A 17,991-nucleotide genomic window follows, 5' to 3' on the forward strand; every position below is an offset into this window, starting at 1 on the left:
AGACATTCCTCTTGATATAAACCCGTCATGTTGTTTGTTTTTCTTTGTACAGACACAGCTTAAACGGCTGTTATTATTGCACCCGTCTCTACAGGACTGACACTGAGCAGGTTGTTGAACAAACCGTTTAAGCAGGCGCACGGGTGTTGTCTGTTTCAACTCTGCGGGCCATTTGGCAGCGTTGTCGACAAATACGTCGGCAACCATATTTTTACGAATAGCTTTCATAGAAAAAGAAAAATCTTTCGATAGAAATATAAGAATCCTGTTGACAGAAACATAAAACTACTGACTTGTTTGTTGAGCAACAGTTTCGGGGTGTTTTTTTCTGACATTGTGCAGGGATAAAACTATTTCATTTACCTGAGTTATGAAAGTCCAGTCTCCTTTCAAACGTGCACATTAAAATTATTAATATACACTGATGAGATACGCTGTAATAACATTCCATAGAAGTTTCCATTGTAAGAATTTGTAAATCGATATTTATTACAATGTTGCACCGGTTTGATTAAAAGTTTTTAAAATTGTTGAAGTTTTGTTCATTAATAATGCAAATGTATATTGAGCCCTCGGGGTAAATAATACATGTACAGTATTGTTGGAAATTTGAAATAATCTACCTTGCTGCTATGTAATTCAAACAATTTTAAATATGATATTCACATGTCAGAAAAGCATATCGAGAAATGTCTATATGATGGAATGGTGAGTGACGGAATTGATGGATAGCTGAATTGATGGAGGGTTGAACAGCAAGTTATTGTACTCTGTGGATGTAAACAGTGAAACAAAAATAGTCAAACCCAAACCTATTCTTAAAATATGTCTCGCATGTACACACAATATTATGCTGCATTAAATAAGGCCTGATGCCTCCAGTTTTGTTCAAACAGACACTTATATTCACCGCACCCTGTCCAGTCACTGTCATTCTCACGCAACATACATCACTAAAGGAATGTGGGGTTCCAGAATGCAAAAGATCATGAGAACGAACAAAAGAAAATACATGTATGAAGAAATATATAATTCCTTTTCTGTAGCTAATAGAGATGAAACATCAACCTGTGTTTTAGTTTAACCGAGCACCCATCTGATTCAGCGTCTGTCCACAGCGTCAATTTCGTTTACGTATATATACATACGTAGATATCGCTGACACATTTACCTTCAAAAGATTCATAATTGGGATATGAAATATGACATGATTAGATTGTGAATCACCGCGTCAACCCACCCGGTGTCCAATGAAGTATGACTGGTGTCGCTTCGCCCGACTGCACCCGACTGGAGACAGGCAAGCAATAGACGGGGTGGTAGGGTACATAGCTTTGTCTTCCTCTCAACAACTCAATCAGGTGTGCTTCTCTAGGATGCACGTTCTCTTACCTCAACCAGTGAGCGCCGGGAACAATGATGGAGAAGGAACGCTTCGACAACCAGGGATAGAAGCAAAGAAGACCTGGTCATATATAACATCATAGATTTAAACACAGTCAAGGCCATGTTATCCACCAAGTCGGTTTCGTTTACTTCCCTATAAATGTTTGTCAAATGCACCTAAATGTTGCTGTACATCAAAGATAAAAAAATAATGATAACGAAAACGTGTGTCGAGCATAAGGACATAATCATAATCGTATTGCTCTCAATTCGAGGATGATGTAAATAGTTCAACAATCATAAGTGTTAATCGGAGTTATTTGTTGTCAGAATAGAAACACATTGAGCAATGGCATTTGGTTGGTTTCAAAAGTTTGGAATGGGGCCAGTGACCAAAAGTATATGCCATTTGCGCTTCGTATGTTTTACACGACGATCACTTTTAATGAATGAGTATGTAATCCATACAGATAACAGTTTTCAAGCACACCAAAGCAATCCTGCTGTAGACATGACCTCCTTCAACTGGTTGAAATGAAGTCTCCTGCACCAGTACTGAAGTGAGATGGGCATGAGGTTATAATAATAACGACGATAGTAATACTGTGCATTTTAAAATGCGTCAAATTCAACGATACAGCATTTCAGGGCGCTACTTAATCACCGCCGCCAGTGGTTGGGTGTGTGTTCATTTTCACTTTCAGCTCCCTGGGGAGTGTTCCACGTAAGCTGCCTGTGCAGCGCTATAATGTTAGCTGTCACCACCTCATCCTGCCGGGTACCCATTTACCGCTGGGTGGACAAAGGTGTATTTCGAGCCTGTAGCCTACGGAGACTGTACATGTAAAATGTGCTTCAGTGGTAGGCACCAGTACTGTTGTGACTGACATCTGTACAACGTTGTGTCTGCTCTCTGCAATACGTGGTTGTGTCTGGACTCAGGAAAGAGTTGTGTCTGTCCCCCAGAAGCTGGGATTGGCTGCTGCTGCAGGAGAACCCGCTCCACGCGGTGACCCCTCCTCTACGCGCTCCTGTGTTTACCGAGTCGGGCTGCTACATAATTGCACCCTTCAGAGCTACAAAAACTACTTTAAAAGAAAATCGATAGTTGCTAATACTTGAATAAAATAAAGATCCCGTACTGGCAAAACTGAGAGTGATTCATTTCAAATTCAAACTCTGATTTCAACTGGCATAATACCGATGTTAAAACAGCCCCCTTGTTGCAAATGTTAGCTCACAGAACTAACGTATAATTTTACATTGATTAGAGAATTGAGTGGCTAAAGTTATTAACACCACAAATCCCATTCTTACATCCAGACTTTGTAGGGTGTTACTGTTGGGCTGAAGCTTGGAAGTGGTTATAGGGATTGACCAGCCAAAGCACATGGGTTGTGTTTGGTCTGACAAAGACAGTACATTTGTATTGATGAAGAGGGTAGGAGATCAGAGGCTGAGAAACAATAGGGCAGGCGGAGTTGCCGAGATGAGAGCTTGAGGTAACAGGGATTACCTAATCCACAAGGAGGACAGAGAGTTGAGAAAGACTAACACTGACACGGGAACCACTTTCAAACAATAGTACTGTAGACACAGACGTATGTTATCAAACGCCGAGACGCAAGTGAGGAGGATTTCTCCAATAGGGAAACATATACATACTGCGTTATATAAGACCATCTCGTTCTTCACAGTTAGAACAATAACAATAACCATTTATTACACTAAACAAATATTAAATTCCAAATATTTATTACTCTTTACCTATTTCATATTTTTTTTATCTTTTTAATTCAGCCCCCCATTCAAATTTCCCTTAATACTCATTTGTTGTTTGTTTTGGGGGTTTTTTTTGTTTTTTTTGGTCTTTTTGTCTTTTTTTGTTGGTTTTGGGGGTGTTTTTGGTTGGTTTTGTTTGTTTGTTGTTTTGTTTTGTTTTTGTTAGGTTTTGGTTTTTATTGTTGTTCTTTTCTTTTTTTTTGGGGGGGGGGGGGGGGGGGGGGGGAGAGGTAGTAACACCACTCTCTCAAAATTTCCATTTTTTTCCCCCTCATTTCTTAATAAGTGTACTTACCCCGTCGCCGAAATGCCTTAGTTGTGCGTGCGACGTTAAATAAAGCAAATAACAACAACAACGTTCTTCACAGTTGAGGTCACATCTACATGTTGATAGTTACAAACATATCATCCATGTGGTCTTTTTAAAGCCTGGAAACGTATGTCATTCGTATTTTTGTCTGTTCTCCATTCATATATACATCAGAATTAGATGCGTGTCAAATCATATCCATTTCAAATCCTTTGTGCAATTTTAAAAACTAAAACATTAAATTGCGTTTTAATGACAAATGTGTCGATATGGCTTTTCAGGTCATGAATATGTATTAAGAGATATACAAATGAGAACGACAAGACAGTTGTAACTGATGTTGTCTCGGTGAGTTCAATGTAGGGAGTCCTGTCTACTGAGAGATGGGTATGACCAACTCTGTATTGATTGCATATGGCAGATGCTTCAGTGCTATACACCTGACACCGTCAGCTGTAACTATAGCTGTGTGTCGCCAGGCCGAGTCTAATCTGGACGTTAATCCACGTTCATCTGACGAAGGACACATACCCTAGAACCGTCTTCAGGCGGTACACTGTGCTGGCGTCAGACTCCAACAACACAGACAGATAAAGTGAACAGACCGTCATCAATCGTAAAGATCAAACATGTTTCTTTACGATGGGCAATGTTAGATTCAACAGAAACAATCAGTCGACAAAGGGTCACCATCAATTGTTACCATAATCTGACATGTAAACACATTAAACAAGTGTTAGTTTTAGCATTGATCAACACTTAACCCTGTATATATCTGTCTCCGTCCGTAACTCTAAAGGGTATGTGACAGTTTTGACAATGACACAAATTATTAACCTGTCATAGTTTATGTAAATTACATCTTTAGAATATTCAGTAGATAATATGATAATGTATTAAAATCACACATATTTACAACGCCGCCTACCATGACATAAAACCTTAAACATGAAGCGAGGAAAGCAAAGAGAGAAACATATATGTATTCTAAAAGTCAATATGAAATCATTCAGGGTGAACAGCTAGCAATAAAGCTGTCTACCACACGAAAAACTCAGAGAATCAGATCCATAAAGGAACATTATTTCCCTCGGCCTCAAGTTATCGATATAATATCATATACAGTAATAGGTAGGGCGACAATTGAAATTGTATTTTGAACAACTAAAAATTAGGGGTTTGATATTGAAATAACAGAGTTTTTGTTTTCGAACTGATATGTCATTTTCAAGAAGTTGGTAAAGGTATCTATTTTCCATTTTTCTTCTCACTATTACTGATTTGTCACGTTAATAACGGGTTTGGTTGGCAAAAATACTAGTTACAACACCGAAACGTAAAAAATGGCCTTTATGTACTTTATTGCACTTGCATTAAGCGTGGCAAGCGAGCAGATTTCCAGATTTTTCATAAACCATGAAAAGCATAGTTCGTGATATTTCAAAAATATTTCACACAATACGAATAATGTAGATGCAGTATGTACGACACATATTTCATACTCGTGTATTGTGGAGAACATTTTGTATAAGAATTTAAAACAAATATCTGTAACTTAGTATAATGAATATCATGCTGGTTTTTTATGACATATTTTCCAATTATAAAATCCCGCTGTATGCTGTGTCGTGTGCCACGGGGCCGGGTGTATAGAGCGGGTTTCTTAACCACGCACAAATTGCCAGTAAAACTCTCCTTGTCTTGGTGTAGTGTTTGCACTGGGAGAGCGCAACGTTGTGAAGGTAAATACATTTGCCGTGTAGAGGGTAGGGGTTGATCTTAAGGGGAGCTGGCAATCAGTCGCTACTTAACTCTAATCTCATCACCTTACACACAGGCAAACAGTTCCACGTGGATAGTATTTGTTTTCAGAGATCGCTAGACACTGCCCTCTGACCGCCCTATCACACACAGGAATAATGTTGCCCTCAATTATCCAGTCTTTTCTCACTTTCCCTGTGTTCGGTTTAATGAGGCGCGAGGCGTAGCGAAAAAAAATTCCACTAATTCGTGTTAGGGTATATTGTGCCTAAATTGACAGAAATAAATTATAGTCAATTTTGGTAATTTTTTTCACGCTTGTTTCAATGCAATTGAAACGTCTCATACGGGTTCATATTACCCCCATGGAGACGAGGTAGTACGTTGCCTTTATGATGTTAGTGTAACACAGGGCTGAACGTGGGATGTAAACATTACCGTATTGTTAGCAAGTTTGCTGGATAATTTATACAAGTTATCGGCATAATCAAATAAGAACAAGGAAAAAACCACAGATTAAAATACGAAACTGATGCCACTTGAAACTCGGATATTGCGGTGTTGCCTTGCTTCACCACAACCTAAATGCTTTGTAATAACCGAAGACTTCAAATATTAATAATTAAAATAATAACAATATAATTATCACATATTTCATAAGAGGAAAGATATAAATATTCAATGTCGTGAGACAGTTACAATAAGCCCGTGTTATTTGCAAGGCGTTATATAATTAATAGATTGTTTGCAAGTTTTCAGTTATAAAACGTCATGAAAATTGTTTATAATAGTTTGAAAATCTAATATTAATGATGCGGTTTTGTGTAAATCAAAAGAAACGAAATAAATTTAATGTTTTTTTTAATGCCATGGCTTCGATATTATTGTAGGTATTAATGTGATTATTTCTATATGAGAAAGTTTGTGGAACTATATCTTGAGTTTGTACAATGTATAAGTGGTTTTGTGACAAATATGCCTACATGTGACAGATCAGAAGACCTGGCGCCTGTTCATCTAAGACGTCCTGATCACGATCGACAGATCAACACCCTCTACCCTCCGCCATCACTTGACGATGTTTTGATTTTGAAAACCACTTTAACAAGTTTAAGATTAGCCATTGTCTCCCGCTCGACGAGATTGGAAATCAGGTTGTACAGGAACAATTGTTTTAGTAAAAGAACACTCCGTCAGTCCGTGGTAAGGTTCGCTAAGCTTGTCTCCCGGTAGCCGATCGGCGAAATTGTAGCGAGCTCGGGGTCTCGATCGGCGGGACGGTCTTCTAAGCCTCTTACAGTCTCCACTCACCGTCATAATAGCGCGCCCATCGCCTTGTGTTTCATAGCCGCATCGCTCCACTCACCGCTCAAGCCGTCTTCGAAACCCGTGATTGACAGCTCTCGTTACCGGCAACCAATCACAGCGCTTTGGAGGCGGGGCTAGGGTGGTCGGGAGTATGTATTGGTATATTTTGGGGGCCAACTTGGCTGATTTAAGTGGTAGTTTGAGGAACTAAGGACTAGCAGTATACAGGGATAGTGATCGGCGGACAGGCCATATTTATCTCAAAATTACCCCTAATAACACTGAAGTAGACACGATGTTGAACATGGCGGGTGCAATGGACGGTTTGGAGCAAGAAATGGTAGGCAAGTCTGCCTTCATGGAACTACAACAGCAGATGCCTCCATCAATGGGGCACCCAGCGTACCCCATTCGATCTGGCTACCCTCCTCAACATTCGCAGCACGATGTTTTCACATCTCAACCGACCAGACCTCTAGCGTACCCGTTTCCAATGAACAGTATGGCTCCTACTTCATACAACCCTCCCACCAGCCACCCGTTCTCGATGTCACCCTACCAGACCCCTTCGCCTCCCAGAGATGGTGAGTACTGTAACCTTGTAACCGTCTCGTTGTCATCATAACTGTATAAATCGTGTACACCGATCAGACCTGGATGACCCGTATACACGGAACTTCAAGACAATTTGTGTTTCTAAACGCCGTGTTTACATGTCAAGTTTAGGCGAATCGCTACGCAGCACGGCCATTAAAACCCATTATATGTCATCCGTAAATCGGAAAATGATTAAGTAATTATGTTTGTGTCTTAATGATCACGCCAACCTTCTAATAATTACAACAACGTCAAAATAGTACACAACACGACAACCCAGTAGGATGGGAGATTTAGCTCACGGTGTTGCCTTCCGACAATTTACCATAGGGACAACAATAGACACTTAGTATACAATTTCAAAAACTCATGCTAAACTGTTTACAAGGAGGGTGGGTTGTGAGCCAGTACATCGCACTAAATATTTCTAGTCGTGAAAACACGACGAGATTTGACAAGGACCCGCGCTGCATCATGTAAAAGGCATTTCACTTCATGAGGGCCACGACATGCATCAGCGCCAAACAATGGAGAAATATCTACTCCACATGACAATAATATACTAGGGCAATAGGCATTGATTGTTATGAATAAACGATAAAAGGTCGGGTACATATTTTCAGTACAAATGTCGGCACCATTCTCCGTGTCGGTTTCAGCAAAAGATGATTCCGCGCTTTCATGCGAGTCGGGGGATCTTCTATATGTTGTTTTGGTCGATTACTCTGTCTCTGTTACAGCGTGCTGTGTGTTGCGTATCACACGGGCTAATAGTGGCTAAACGTTGAGGAAATGTCTGTTGAAAGGTTCATTACATTGACTCCTCATGTACGCCTTGGTGTCGGGAATATTAAAAATAATAGTTGGAGTGTATTACAGGTGAAATAAATGTGCATGTCTTCCAGAGGTAATTCGAAATTGTCATGTATGTAACTATAGTTGATAGTGCTTGTCCGGGGGGAAATAACGAAAATGTTATTTCAAACATAAAGTGAGAATATCTTTAACCGACAGGAAAGTGATCGAAACATTGTAATGTGTTGCCGATGATTTCTGGTTCAATAATGTTCAATAAGCACCTTGTTGTCCGTCGTGTATACACGGATATCAACTGTAATGTTTAGTCTTCCGGTGAGTAAAAGTTTAGTTAAAATATGAAAATCTCTTCAAATGAAGTGGGAATGAAATAAACCTGTTTCCATCCGTATCAGGCTAGAATAAAATTAATTTAGTGGTACGCTAGAACGAACTATTGTTTAGTTGCTCTCCATTAAATAGAACGAATTGTTAAATGTAGTCTCTCTGTATTTAAAACAACGACTGTATTAAATCAAAAGTAGAGAAACTTCCCGACCAAAAGAAGATATCGCTTGGGAATAGAATGAGATGAAAAACAAATGCGAATGTTATCAAAACGTAACTTGACGGGGAACCGTTGCCGAAACAATCCAAACATTGACCCAAACAACTACAATACCCGTATTAAATACCTGACCCTCAAATAATCACTTCTTGTATGTTTCATACACCATCAGCCACCATATAGGTGTCTGTTTTCATTCACCGGGTGGTTTATATAATTTTGTCGTTCTGATAGAAGAAATACACCATGTAGTGGCTTTGTTGGAAGTAACGAATGACGTATTAAATAAGGAAGTGTGTAGTATTTTCCACACTCCGCAGAATGGCGATAGATGGTGGCATGGTAAGTAAAACAATAAAATAACATCTCCAAAGAAAAGGTTTAATGTCCGAACCGTAACAAATATCGTTTCCATGAAGACACGATATACTGACGAGGTTGTGGCAACATCCAGAACACGAACTCCTTTAAGTCGGACACACAATTCACGCAGTATTGTCCCACGGTATTTCCATGAATAAAATATATGTATCCTCTCCACAGAAAAACCTCAAATGGACGACCAACTGAGAATAAACGGTAAAGGCAAAAAGATGAGGAAGCCTCGCACAATCTACTCCAGTCTCCAGCTGCAGCAGCTAAACCGCCGGTTCCAGCGTACCCAGTACCTGGCCCTACCGGAGAGGGCCGAATTGGCAGCATCCCTCGGGCTGACACAAACACAGGTAAGTCGATCCGTCCCTGCAGCCCTTCTCCCTCGGACCTTCGCTCTGGCGGCCTGCCTGCCCCACAGACACGCTTATATACTTCGACAAAATTGACCAATTTTTGCAAAGGAATCATTTTCTACTGTTAGAGGGGACATTTAACATATTTGATTGGAGCAAAGTATTAGTTTTGTCAACATCAAAATTTGCCTTGATTATACGCAATTTTCTCCAACGCCGAGGCTTAAAATTTCATAATAGTGTGTGATTAGGTGTTTTAGCATTGCCTGCTTAATTTATTTGACAAGACAGCGCACTTAGGGACAACAAATGAGGCTATATTTACGAAATCTTTCATCAACAAATAACAGGCCACGAAACGCCATTGATTTTTGTCTAAATTGTAGTGTTCAAAATAATAACTGGAATAGGAGCGAATTAAACATTATTTTGTGCTATTTCGCGACCGGTCGATACGGAAGTAGCAAGCTAGTTGAAGATCAAACTAACAGTGTTAGACTCAGGTCGAGTCTGAGGGGCCGCGAGATCGCACCTGATGCGTTGCGTCACTGTCAAAGACGGCTATACTTACACTTCACTAGTATTTACGCTACCCTACACAAATACGGCTTGAACCCGCTCGGATTTCATTTGAGGGGTTCTGATTCTATCTCCCAGCCCGGTGTCACATTTAAAGGAAGCACTGACCCCTCGGGTAGGCGTTTGTCACAGATGTACCCTACTACCTCTCATGTGCCGGACTTAGACCGCAGTTGGAATTCCTACCTTGTCAAAAACTGTGGGAAGAAGAAAAAGACAGAAAGTTTTTTGACTGGCGTGAGATGGCATGTCTCGTTTAGTTTCACACTTTCAATCCGGCCTTGGATCTGGGGTACGATAATACACAGGTGATGATTTGGGGGAGGATCAGGTGTACTTTTTGGGGGCGGTTTTGGCAGGAGGGGTGACACATGACTTCAAGTCTCAAATATTTATGTGGGTACATTATTTATTTATTTATTTATTTATTTATTTATTTATTTATTTATTTATTTATTTACAAACAATATTTTTTTAATCGGATACATTTTCAGTTTTTTTTATAACTTCATAATTTCATTGAGAAGTGTACCATTAATCCACAACGGTTTATAATTAAATAGTATGATATTGCGTCTCAAATTCGCAATACTCATTTTCGTCCTTTGTTATTGAAACCTACCCGCCCGAAGTGCCAACGTGGATATAGTAACACCCAGGTGACCCTGGCTCCTTTATTCAGATTAAAGCCATTTTGTGTTTTGATTTCTACTGACATAGTCAATTCAACAGTGTAACCCTACACAGCTAATTGTTAATTTATTATCCCTTTTCCAAACGCCTCAAAGACACTTCTAACACAATTTAATTGTTTTGACGGTGTAGCGTTCAACATTACCGGGCAGAGTATCAAGTTGTACAATCGATAGTCCATGTCTCGCGCATCCCGGACTGTTAATGAAGTGTGTGGAATTCCGGGGAGACGCACAATTGACGTTAATTGTCACGCGGCGACAACTTGCCTTTTTCCAGATTTCTACCTTTTTCGTATAAAAAACAGACCGACATAACTTGATTTTGTGTATTATTCTAAATTAGTACACAAAACAAAATGGTCACACTTGTATAGAATGTTTGGTTATATCAGTAACAAACTGAAGAATTGTAAGTTGAATTTACTGAATATTTTCTGCGGTTGATTTCAACCATATTTTGTAGAAAACCATCCAATTAGTTACGTGTATAGAGAAACTCAATGTCTCAATGACGTCTACAGTTTTAATATCCCATCTGAATATGTTCAAAGATGGCTGTACGCAAGTTAATCATCAACAACCTCGACAGTAAACCTACAAAATAAGCAGACCGAATATGTTTATTAAAATAGTTTGAAAATACTTTTTTTCTTCATACAATTCAAATCACAATACATTCAAGGCTGGTTTTCTTAGTTCGCTGGAGCGAACGAAACAGGATGGCTTTTTCTACAAATAACGCTGTAGATTAGTGTGATAGCATTCTGCAGCGATCTTTACAAACCTTCTGCCAGGTAGGCCGTAGCCATTTCTTTCACATCTACCCAACTAATATATTTAAATATCAACAGCTCAACGTTTGAACCTATGTTTCTGATTTGCAAACAGAAGGCGAAGTCTCGTATTTGTGTTACCATTACTATAAACAGATCGTCGTCCCTTTTCAAACTAATCTACGTTGAGATCAACCAGCTGGTCCATGATCATGCTGGGTAATGGAAAGTTTCTATTATATCATTTCTTTAAGAAATAAAAAGACCTCATTTAACTTCAAATAACACACACACACAAGTATACTTCAATCCGAAACTATAGACTCCTTAACAATACTTCGTCGTCATTCTTTTTTCACTACTTCGTCAGTAACATGTATTGTTTTTAGCCGTTGTTCCAGTTTGAGCCTAATACATTCCTTTCGCAAATAATTATTAAATAATTACACATACAAACATATTAACACACAATAGAAACTCAGTGTAACCAAACGTTTTAGATTGTAATAGAATAGCTTGTCTTCAGTTTGTTGCAAGTTGTCCCTTATTCTACAACACTGGCCCTCGCGTGTCGCCGGCTACTTGGCCAAAATGGACCGTTTCGTTTTTCTTTGATGCTTCAGTGGGAATAGATGCGAAAGCCGCCTCCGGATTTGTACCAGCGTATTTTCCTGAAACGTTGACAGTGTCGGACAACATGGCGGTGGTTCTGCATGCAACCGACAGGTGGTGGGCATTGTGTTGCTGATCAGTGTTTTCTGTTCAATGAAAACAATCAGTTCACTACCGCTTTCCGCTAGCGTTACCCTTTTTAAAGTTTTAAACAACTAACTTTACTTCTTTGTCATAAAACGGATTTTTTTTCTGCAATGACGCACAGTCACGATATATGTGGCCCAGTCTGTGATTCCCGGTCCGGGTATGGCGCTGGGAAACGCACTCGCAACGCAGCGTTACTCTATCGGTCTTGCTGCTGCTACAACAATCATTTGGTCACACTTTGACCGGAAGTTTGAAATATCTATAAATTTGAAAATGTTATCCTTAACATATCTGATAGTTTAACCAATTGAAATTATTTATTTTGTTCTTTATGTTAACATAAAAACAGAATCTACAAATATGCAAATATTTATAAACAAACTTGATCTGTTCCAATAACAAATTGACTTGTTAAAAAGCAAAATGAAAACACCTTGATGTGATGTTCCTGTCAAACATTTCTCTGATTAAATATTCATTGTGTTTGAAGCACACACTGCTAATTCCGATTGGTAATATTTGCAAATCAGATTACATTCAATAAGGAAATCACGAACGTCAGTACTTGATTCTCAGCTTGCCCGCGGGACCGCTGCAAGATATTGCACATGCTTCGGGCCAACAGAATTGATAAATGTTTGGTTTCGTGCTAGCGCCAGTGTACTATTATGGTACCTCGTACTTGACAGTTTGGGAACCGACCTGCCCAGAACATTATCGACATATTTTTTTGATAGACTTGATATGCAATAGTACAGGGAGGGTTGGAAACGCCTTTTTTAATTTAACTGATGTTAGATGAACGTGGACACTTCAGAATATGTTAAGAATGTTGATATATCAGTTGAAAGAAAGTGATAATTTAAGCTAGATCGATAAGGCAGGGCTCAGATCTGTGACGAGAGAACCGCTATCAATAGCGGGTAGATAGAGAATATGTTTGATCAAGTCTGGGAAATTCTTCACATATCAGCAGAGTATTGTCTTTCCCCGGGCCCCCTGCGTCTCTCATTGAGGTGCTGAGTTATTGACAATGCGTCTAGCAGATCAGAGCGCGCACGATCTCAGCTGAGTCGCTAGACACCCCAACACTTGCCACAAGCCATTGTGTAACACTACAACTCAACAAGTGTGCAAATTAGCGGAGATCTTTTGATTACGCTAATCTGGCTAATCGCTATTCTGATTGGCTGATATGTTTTTGTCGGCCGTGTTTGCACGTGAGTTTCGGGCCTTGAGGCGCCGGGACTATGTGATCCTAAGGATAAGAAAAGTAAAACTTTTGATTTCAGCTATTAGAAGCGTGCACGTAAAGGCAGGGCTGGCTACCAGGCAGATATAATCATGACGTTCCGTCTCGAGATACACGGCCTCAAGCGCCACTTTTTGCTTACTACTTCAAAGTACTTGACGACAATAGGGGCCTGGATCAACAAATATACACTGTTCTGTGTACAGGGGTGTTAAATGTACGATACATATCACTACCTGACTATGTCAATAATATATGTTTATATCAATTAGATTCGTGTCATACTTGAAGTTGATTGTAGAAACCAAACGGTTTGAAAGACAGTTTCTGTTTAAAATTGTAAAGCTACATTAAGATATTAAAAGCTAAGTATTTGTTAGATTCAAAAAGAAATTAGACTGAAATGTCTTGTGAATTATTTGAATGTATTTGTAAGGCGCCTGATGTCGACAACAGGGGGTAGGGATTGTGGTGTAGCGAGCGTAGTTCCCGTACCCCTCGAGTATACAAGCAATGCTATGGGTGTCAGAACTCCAATAGGACATGTCACAAGCGCTTCTCGTCACATTTAATAGGATTCATTAGCCAAGCAACCCCCGTCTCCCTCCCCCACACCCGCCTCATGGAGCCAACGGAGTAGATTCAGCCCCTGTGGTGAGGAAAATAGAAATTTGCTTTGGTTCACAGTGGTGGTTTCTGAGGGTCGAAAGGAGTGGGGTATTCCGGAGTATCAATTCAACTTAAACATACCACTGTAAATTTGTCAAAAATATGTTAAATTCATTATTAGAACGGTTCGAGTTGAAGTTTGTTTTAAAATATTACATAAACTGAAATTATTACACGTTTCCCATCTCGAAGATGTTGATGACTGTCTGGACAGGGAGCTGGGCTGCCATCGAATCTCAGAACAATTGCAGGTGGAGAGTTAGTCTTATATTGACAACTCATGCGTGGAATCAAACCTGTGCTTTTGTCCATGATGATTAAGAACATAAGACCCTCGACTAACCTACTGCCTTATTAAGACCTGAGCATATATCGATACCTACGTACGTACCCCCGCGACCACCCGTTTAGAGCCATCATGTCTACATGGGCTGTTAAGATCGTTATAACCTCGGCTTATACATTTGTAAAACGACCTCACTAGCCGCGAAATGTGTTGATGTAGTGAAGTATGAGTGGGAAAGGATGGGACGGCTTTTGAAGACTGATTTTGCTAGTCGAGTTTTCACGGGGGTTAAGATGTGTAATTTGTAAGGTTACCCCTATCATTTGACCATTAAAGTGATGATATTAGATGAAAAGTAATAAACAGACAAGGTTTTCAACTAGCCTACAAAGGGCACCTGACACAAGATGTCACTTTCTGAATGGATAATAATGAGCTTGCGAGTATTTGAAAACATCTGTGAAGCCAAGTAGCAAGCCTCAGTGAATTTTGAACAGGTTTTTATTTGTGCAAGAGAGGAGAATCGTGTTACTAAACTTCTCTAAGATTATCATTATCGTTGATAATGAGGGCTAACACCGCTGGTAAACATCACCGGTAACGTGTTGTGCTGAGGTGGCACTTGACAGTGCGTGACTACCTATATACGTACCTACTGTCAATCGCAACATGCGTACATTAACACTATAGATATCATGTGGAAGAAACCCCCTATACACAGCTTAAACAACAGAAATGTGTACAAGAAGTTGAGGAAGAATTCCTTCATAGCGCTACAGTTAATCTGACGCGGCTTTGAAAACAATCCCGAAACACATTAAACAATATTTACAAGCAGTACCATGTCTGGCCTATATCGAGTAAAGCGTGTTGTGGAAGCCAGATCGATGTCATCGATAGTCAAACTATGTAGTTGTGTAACTCTAGCTGCATGTCACGGTACGGTGGAGGGGGGTAGGGGTGGGGGGTCTGGTGGGGTTTGGAATTTATGATGACCCTCTTGACATGTGTGCTGTGACTTCTCTTCGCCAGCTTTCACTATGTAGGGTTAGTTCCGTCTCGAGCCTGTGCTGGGGCTGATTCACCGATGTTCGCCCGATAGAGCAGTAGGGGTTGGGGGTTGGAGAACGCGGATTCCTACGATGGCTTTGTCCTGGGTATCGACGTCTCCGCGGTCAGGCCGGGTCCTACCCTACCATTATAGGTCTGGGGGTTATTGTGGGGAGATACCCATCCATACAGGTCGCAGGTATTTCGTCTACCCTACTATTACAGGGCTGTGTCATTGTCCACAGATATCAGACACAAAGATATCACTTCCACTCACAAGTCTTGCCGTCCAAAATAAGCCACCTTACCATGTTCACAAGATACAGGTTAACGAGTTTTAGTAAGCTAAACATTGGGGAATCGACCGTTCTGGTCCTGACATATATATAGAACCACAGGAAGGTGTCTTTTGTTTATAGATGTACAACCGATAAGACGTGAAGCAACATCCAGTTCTTTCACATAACTGTTGTAAATATGTTAAGGCATCACAGAATAACTATAGTAACATGTATAGATACATGATCCTGCCGTGTGCTAGTTTACCCGACTTTGTGGAAATAGCTCCACCATGTTTGTCATGATAACTATAGAGCTGACGCGAGCTCGTGAACACCTGATCCGCACTTGAACTGTCCATTGCTGTGCAGGAAACTAAAAACTTGACAATAATCAGATCTATATAATATATCCCAATGTCAGCATGAAACCTATCTCGTCGCCAAGTGATTTTGTTTTGGCCACTCGTAAAGAAGCAGCAAGATGCTAAGCATCTTTACACATTACTGCAGGTTGTGTCAACTTATAAGAAAATATGCATATATCAAACAGTACAATCAGCCAATATGACCGTAGGAATCGTGTTTATTCTCAGAAAGTTTGTATGTTGTTCGAAATTTGGTTTTGTGTCTCAACGGTTGTTGCTTCTCTTCCAGGTGAAGATCTGGTTTCAAAATAGGCGTTCCAAGTACAAGAAGCTGATGAAACAGAACCCGAACTCCACCCCTCCCCAGCCACAGCAGCCACAGCCACAGACATCACCAGTGCCACAGCAACAACCTCAACCCCAGGCCCAACCTCAGCCGGCCGAGCTACCTCCAGCTCAACCCCAAACACCCCAACAGTCAGCAGCCCAAGGTCAAGGTCAAGGTCAACAACCACAGCCCCTACTTCCTGTGTCGTCGTCCATGAGTCCCCAGCCAGTGTGTACCTGGTCTGATTTAAGTAACAATAACCCATCAACGAATTCCTACATGTCCATGTCTCACTACTCCTGGTACGCGCACAACAACATGAACTCCCAACAGTCTCTTCTCACATAACACGCACCTGCAGTATTGGGAGTATTTAATTAGACTATGACCACTATGTAAGTGGGCACTGTATGGGCTGGCCCCTGTCAGGCAGGGGTACACTTGGTGTTGTGACGTCATCTTAGACTTGAATTACGTGGTGTGGGCGGCATGTCATCAGCGTCAGAGAAGACGGTGTGCCTGGGGCAGTGGCACCCTTCCACAATATAGGGAAGGTCACTCATTACTGACAGTATAGACTTTTTCCTGCGCCACCAACAGAAAGGACTCCAGCACAAACTCACACGAATCTCTTGCCACGACAACAAAGATGGCCAACCCATGTGGGTGTAAACCATGTAGTGCCCCCACGGCCAGCATTGTCCTGCTGCAGGCGAGTTAATTGGCCGGAGGGCGGTGGACATGGACGGACAGGACCATTGTGCTCAACTTATCATACCCGGGACGCAAGTGCAAAAACCAAACCCCGACTGGCCTGAACGCCGGGCGGTGCGTTTCAACCCTGACTCTCACCCAAATGGACAAGTCTCATGATCCCTATCTCGTACCCTTTGCTCTGTGACAATAAGGGATGGCTAGGGAACACATCCCCAACAATATAAATGCATTCATCCGGGCACAAGATATTATCTTTAATTTGCTTGGACATCTCAGGGTTCACATCTCCCAAGGCAAGTGGTTTTGCTTTCTATCTGTTGCTAGTGACGGCGACTGTGACACTGTAAGAACGGCGATGTTGTTGGAAGCCGTGTAGCAGATAGGCTAACCCTATGTCTATATATGTAGTGTGTTTTACCTCATAGTGACAGGGAAAGCCGGGCTCGTCTCCGAGCTCTGGGGCTAATCCGTGTATTACTTTTTCCTTTTTTTGTGAGGTGTCTCAAACATATGTTGCGTTCTGTCATTTGCCCGGCGCATTTGATTATAGAAGCTGTTGTGGTTTGGATTTAACTAATGTAAATTATGTACAGTAGATTTTAAACTAATGTGGATTAGAGTCTAGAGTGACATTGGTTCTTGTGTTTTAATATATTGTGTATCTGTCTGTTCGTCCGCTGTCCAGTGACGTTTGAGTGGACATGTGAGAGAGTGCAGGCAAAGCCACATCGCACTGTGCTAAAATAAAAAAATATGAATGAAAATCCTCTAAATCATGTTGTTTTTGACTGTGCATGAAATCGCGAAAGCAGGAATCTGGTGAACGCTATTAATGTGCATGTTGTAGATGTGTTTCTCTGAACCAGGTAAAGGATATGTCGTCATCAGACCGATATCTCCCACTACAATTACGGACTGAGGTTTTAACAAAGTTTGTCTAAGGTTTATGTACAGTATCCACTTGGGGGATATTTACTAACAGTGATTTCACACACATGA

At 40.7% G+C, this 17,991-nt stretch overlaps 1 protein-coding gene across 1 annotated transcript; it reads left to right on the plus strand.

The window, feature by feature from the left end:
* The first annotated feature begins 6,729 nt into the window (after window positions 1–6,729).
* On the plus strand, window positions 6,730–17,756 carry LOC124284699 (homeobox protein Dlx1a-like). The gene is made up of 3 exons (XM_046720807.1): window positions 6,730–7,131; window positions 9,051–9,232; window positions 16,237–17,756. The coding sequence occupies exons 1-3, from the start codon at window positions 6,843–6,845 to the stop codon at window positions 16,621–16,623; spliced, it is 858 nt and encodes a 285-aa protein (XP_046576763.1). The 5' UTR covers window positions 6,730–6,842; the 3' UTR covers window positions 16,624–17,756.
* Window positions 17,757–17,991: the final 235 nt, after the last annotated feature.

The sequence above is a fragment of the Haliotis rubra genome, unplaced genomic scaffold (genome assembly GCF_003918875.1).
Source record: "Haliotis rubra isolate DU_JTF1 unplaced genomic scaffold, ASM391887v1 Scf342, whole genome shotgun sequence".
Taxonomy (NCBI): domain Eukaryota; kingdom Metazoa; phylum Mollusca; class Gastropoda; order Lepetellida; family Haliotidae; genus Haliotis; species Haliotis rubra.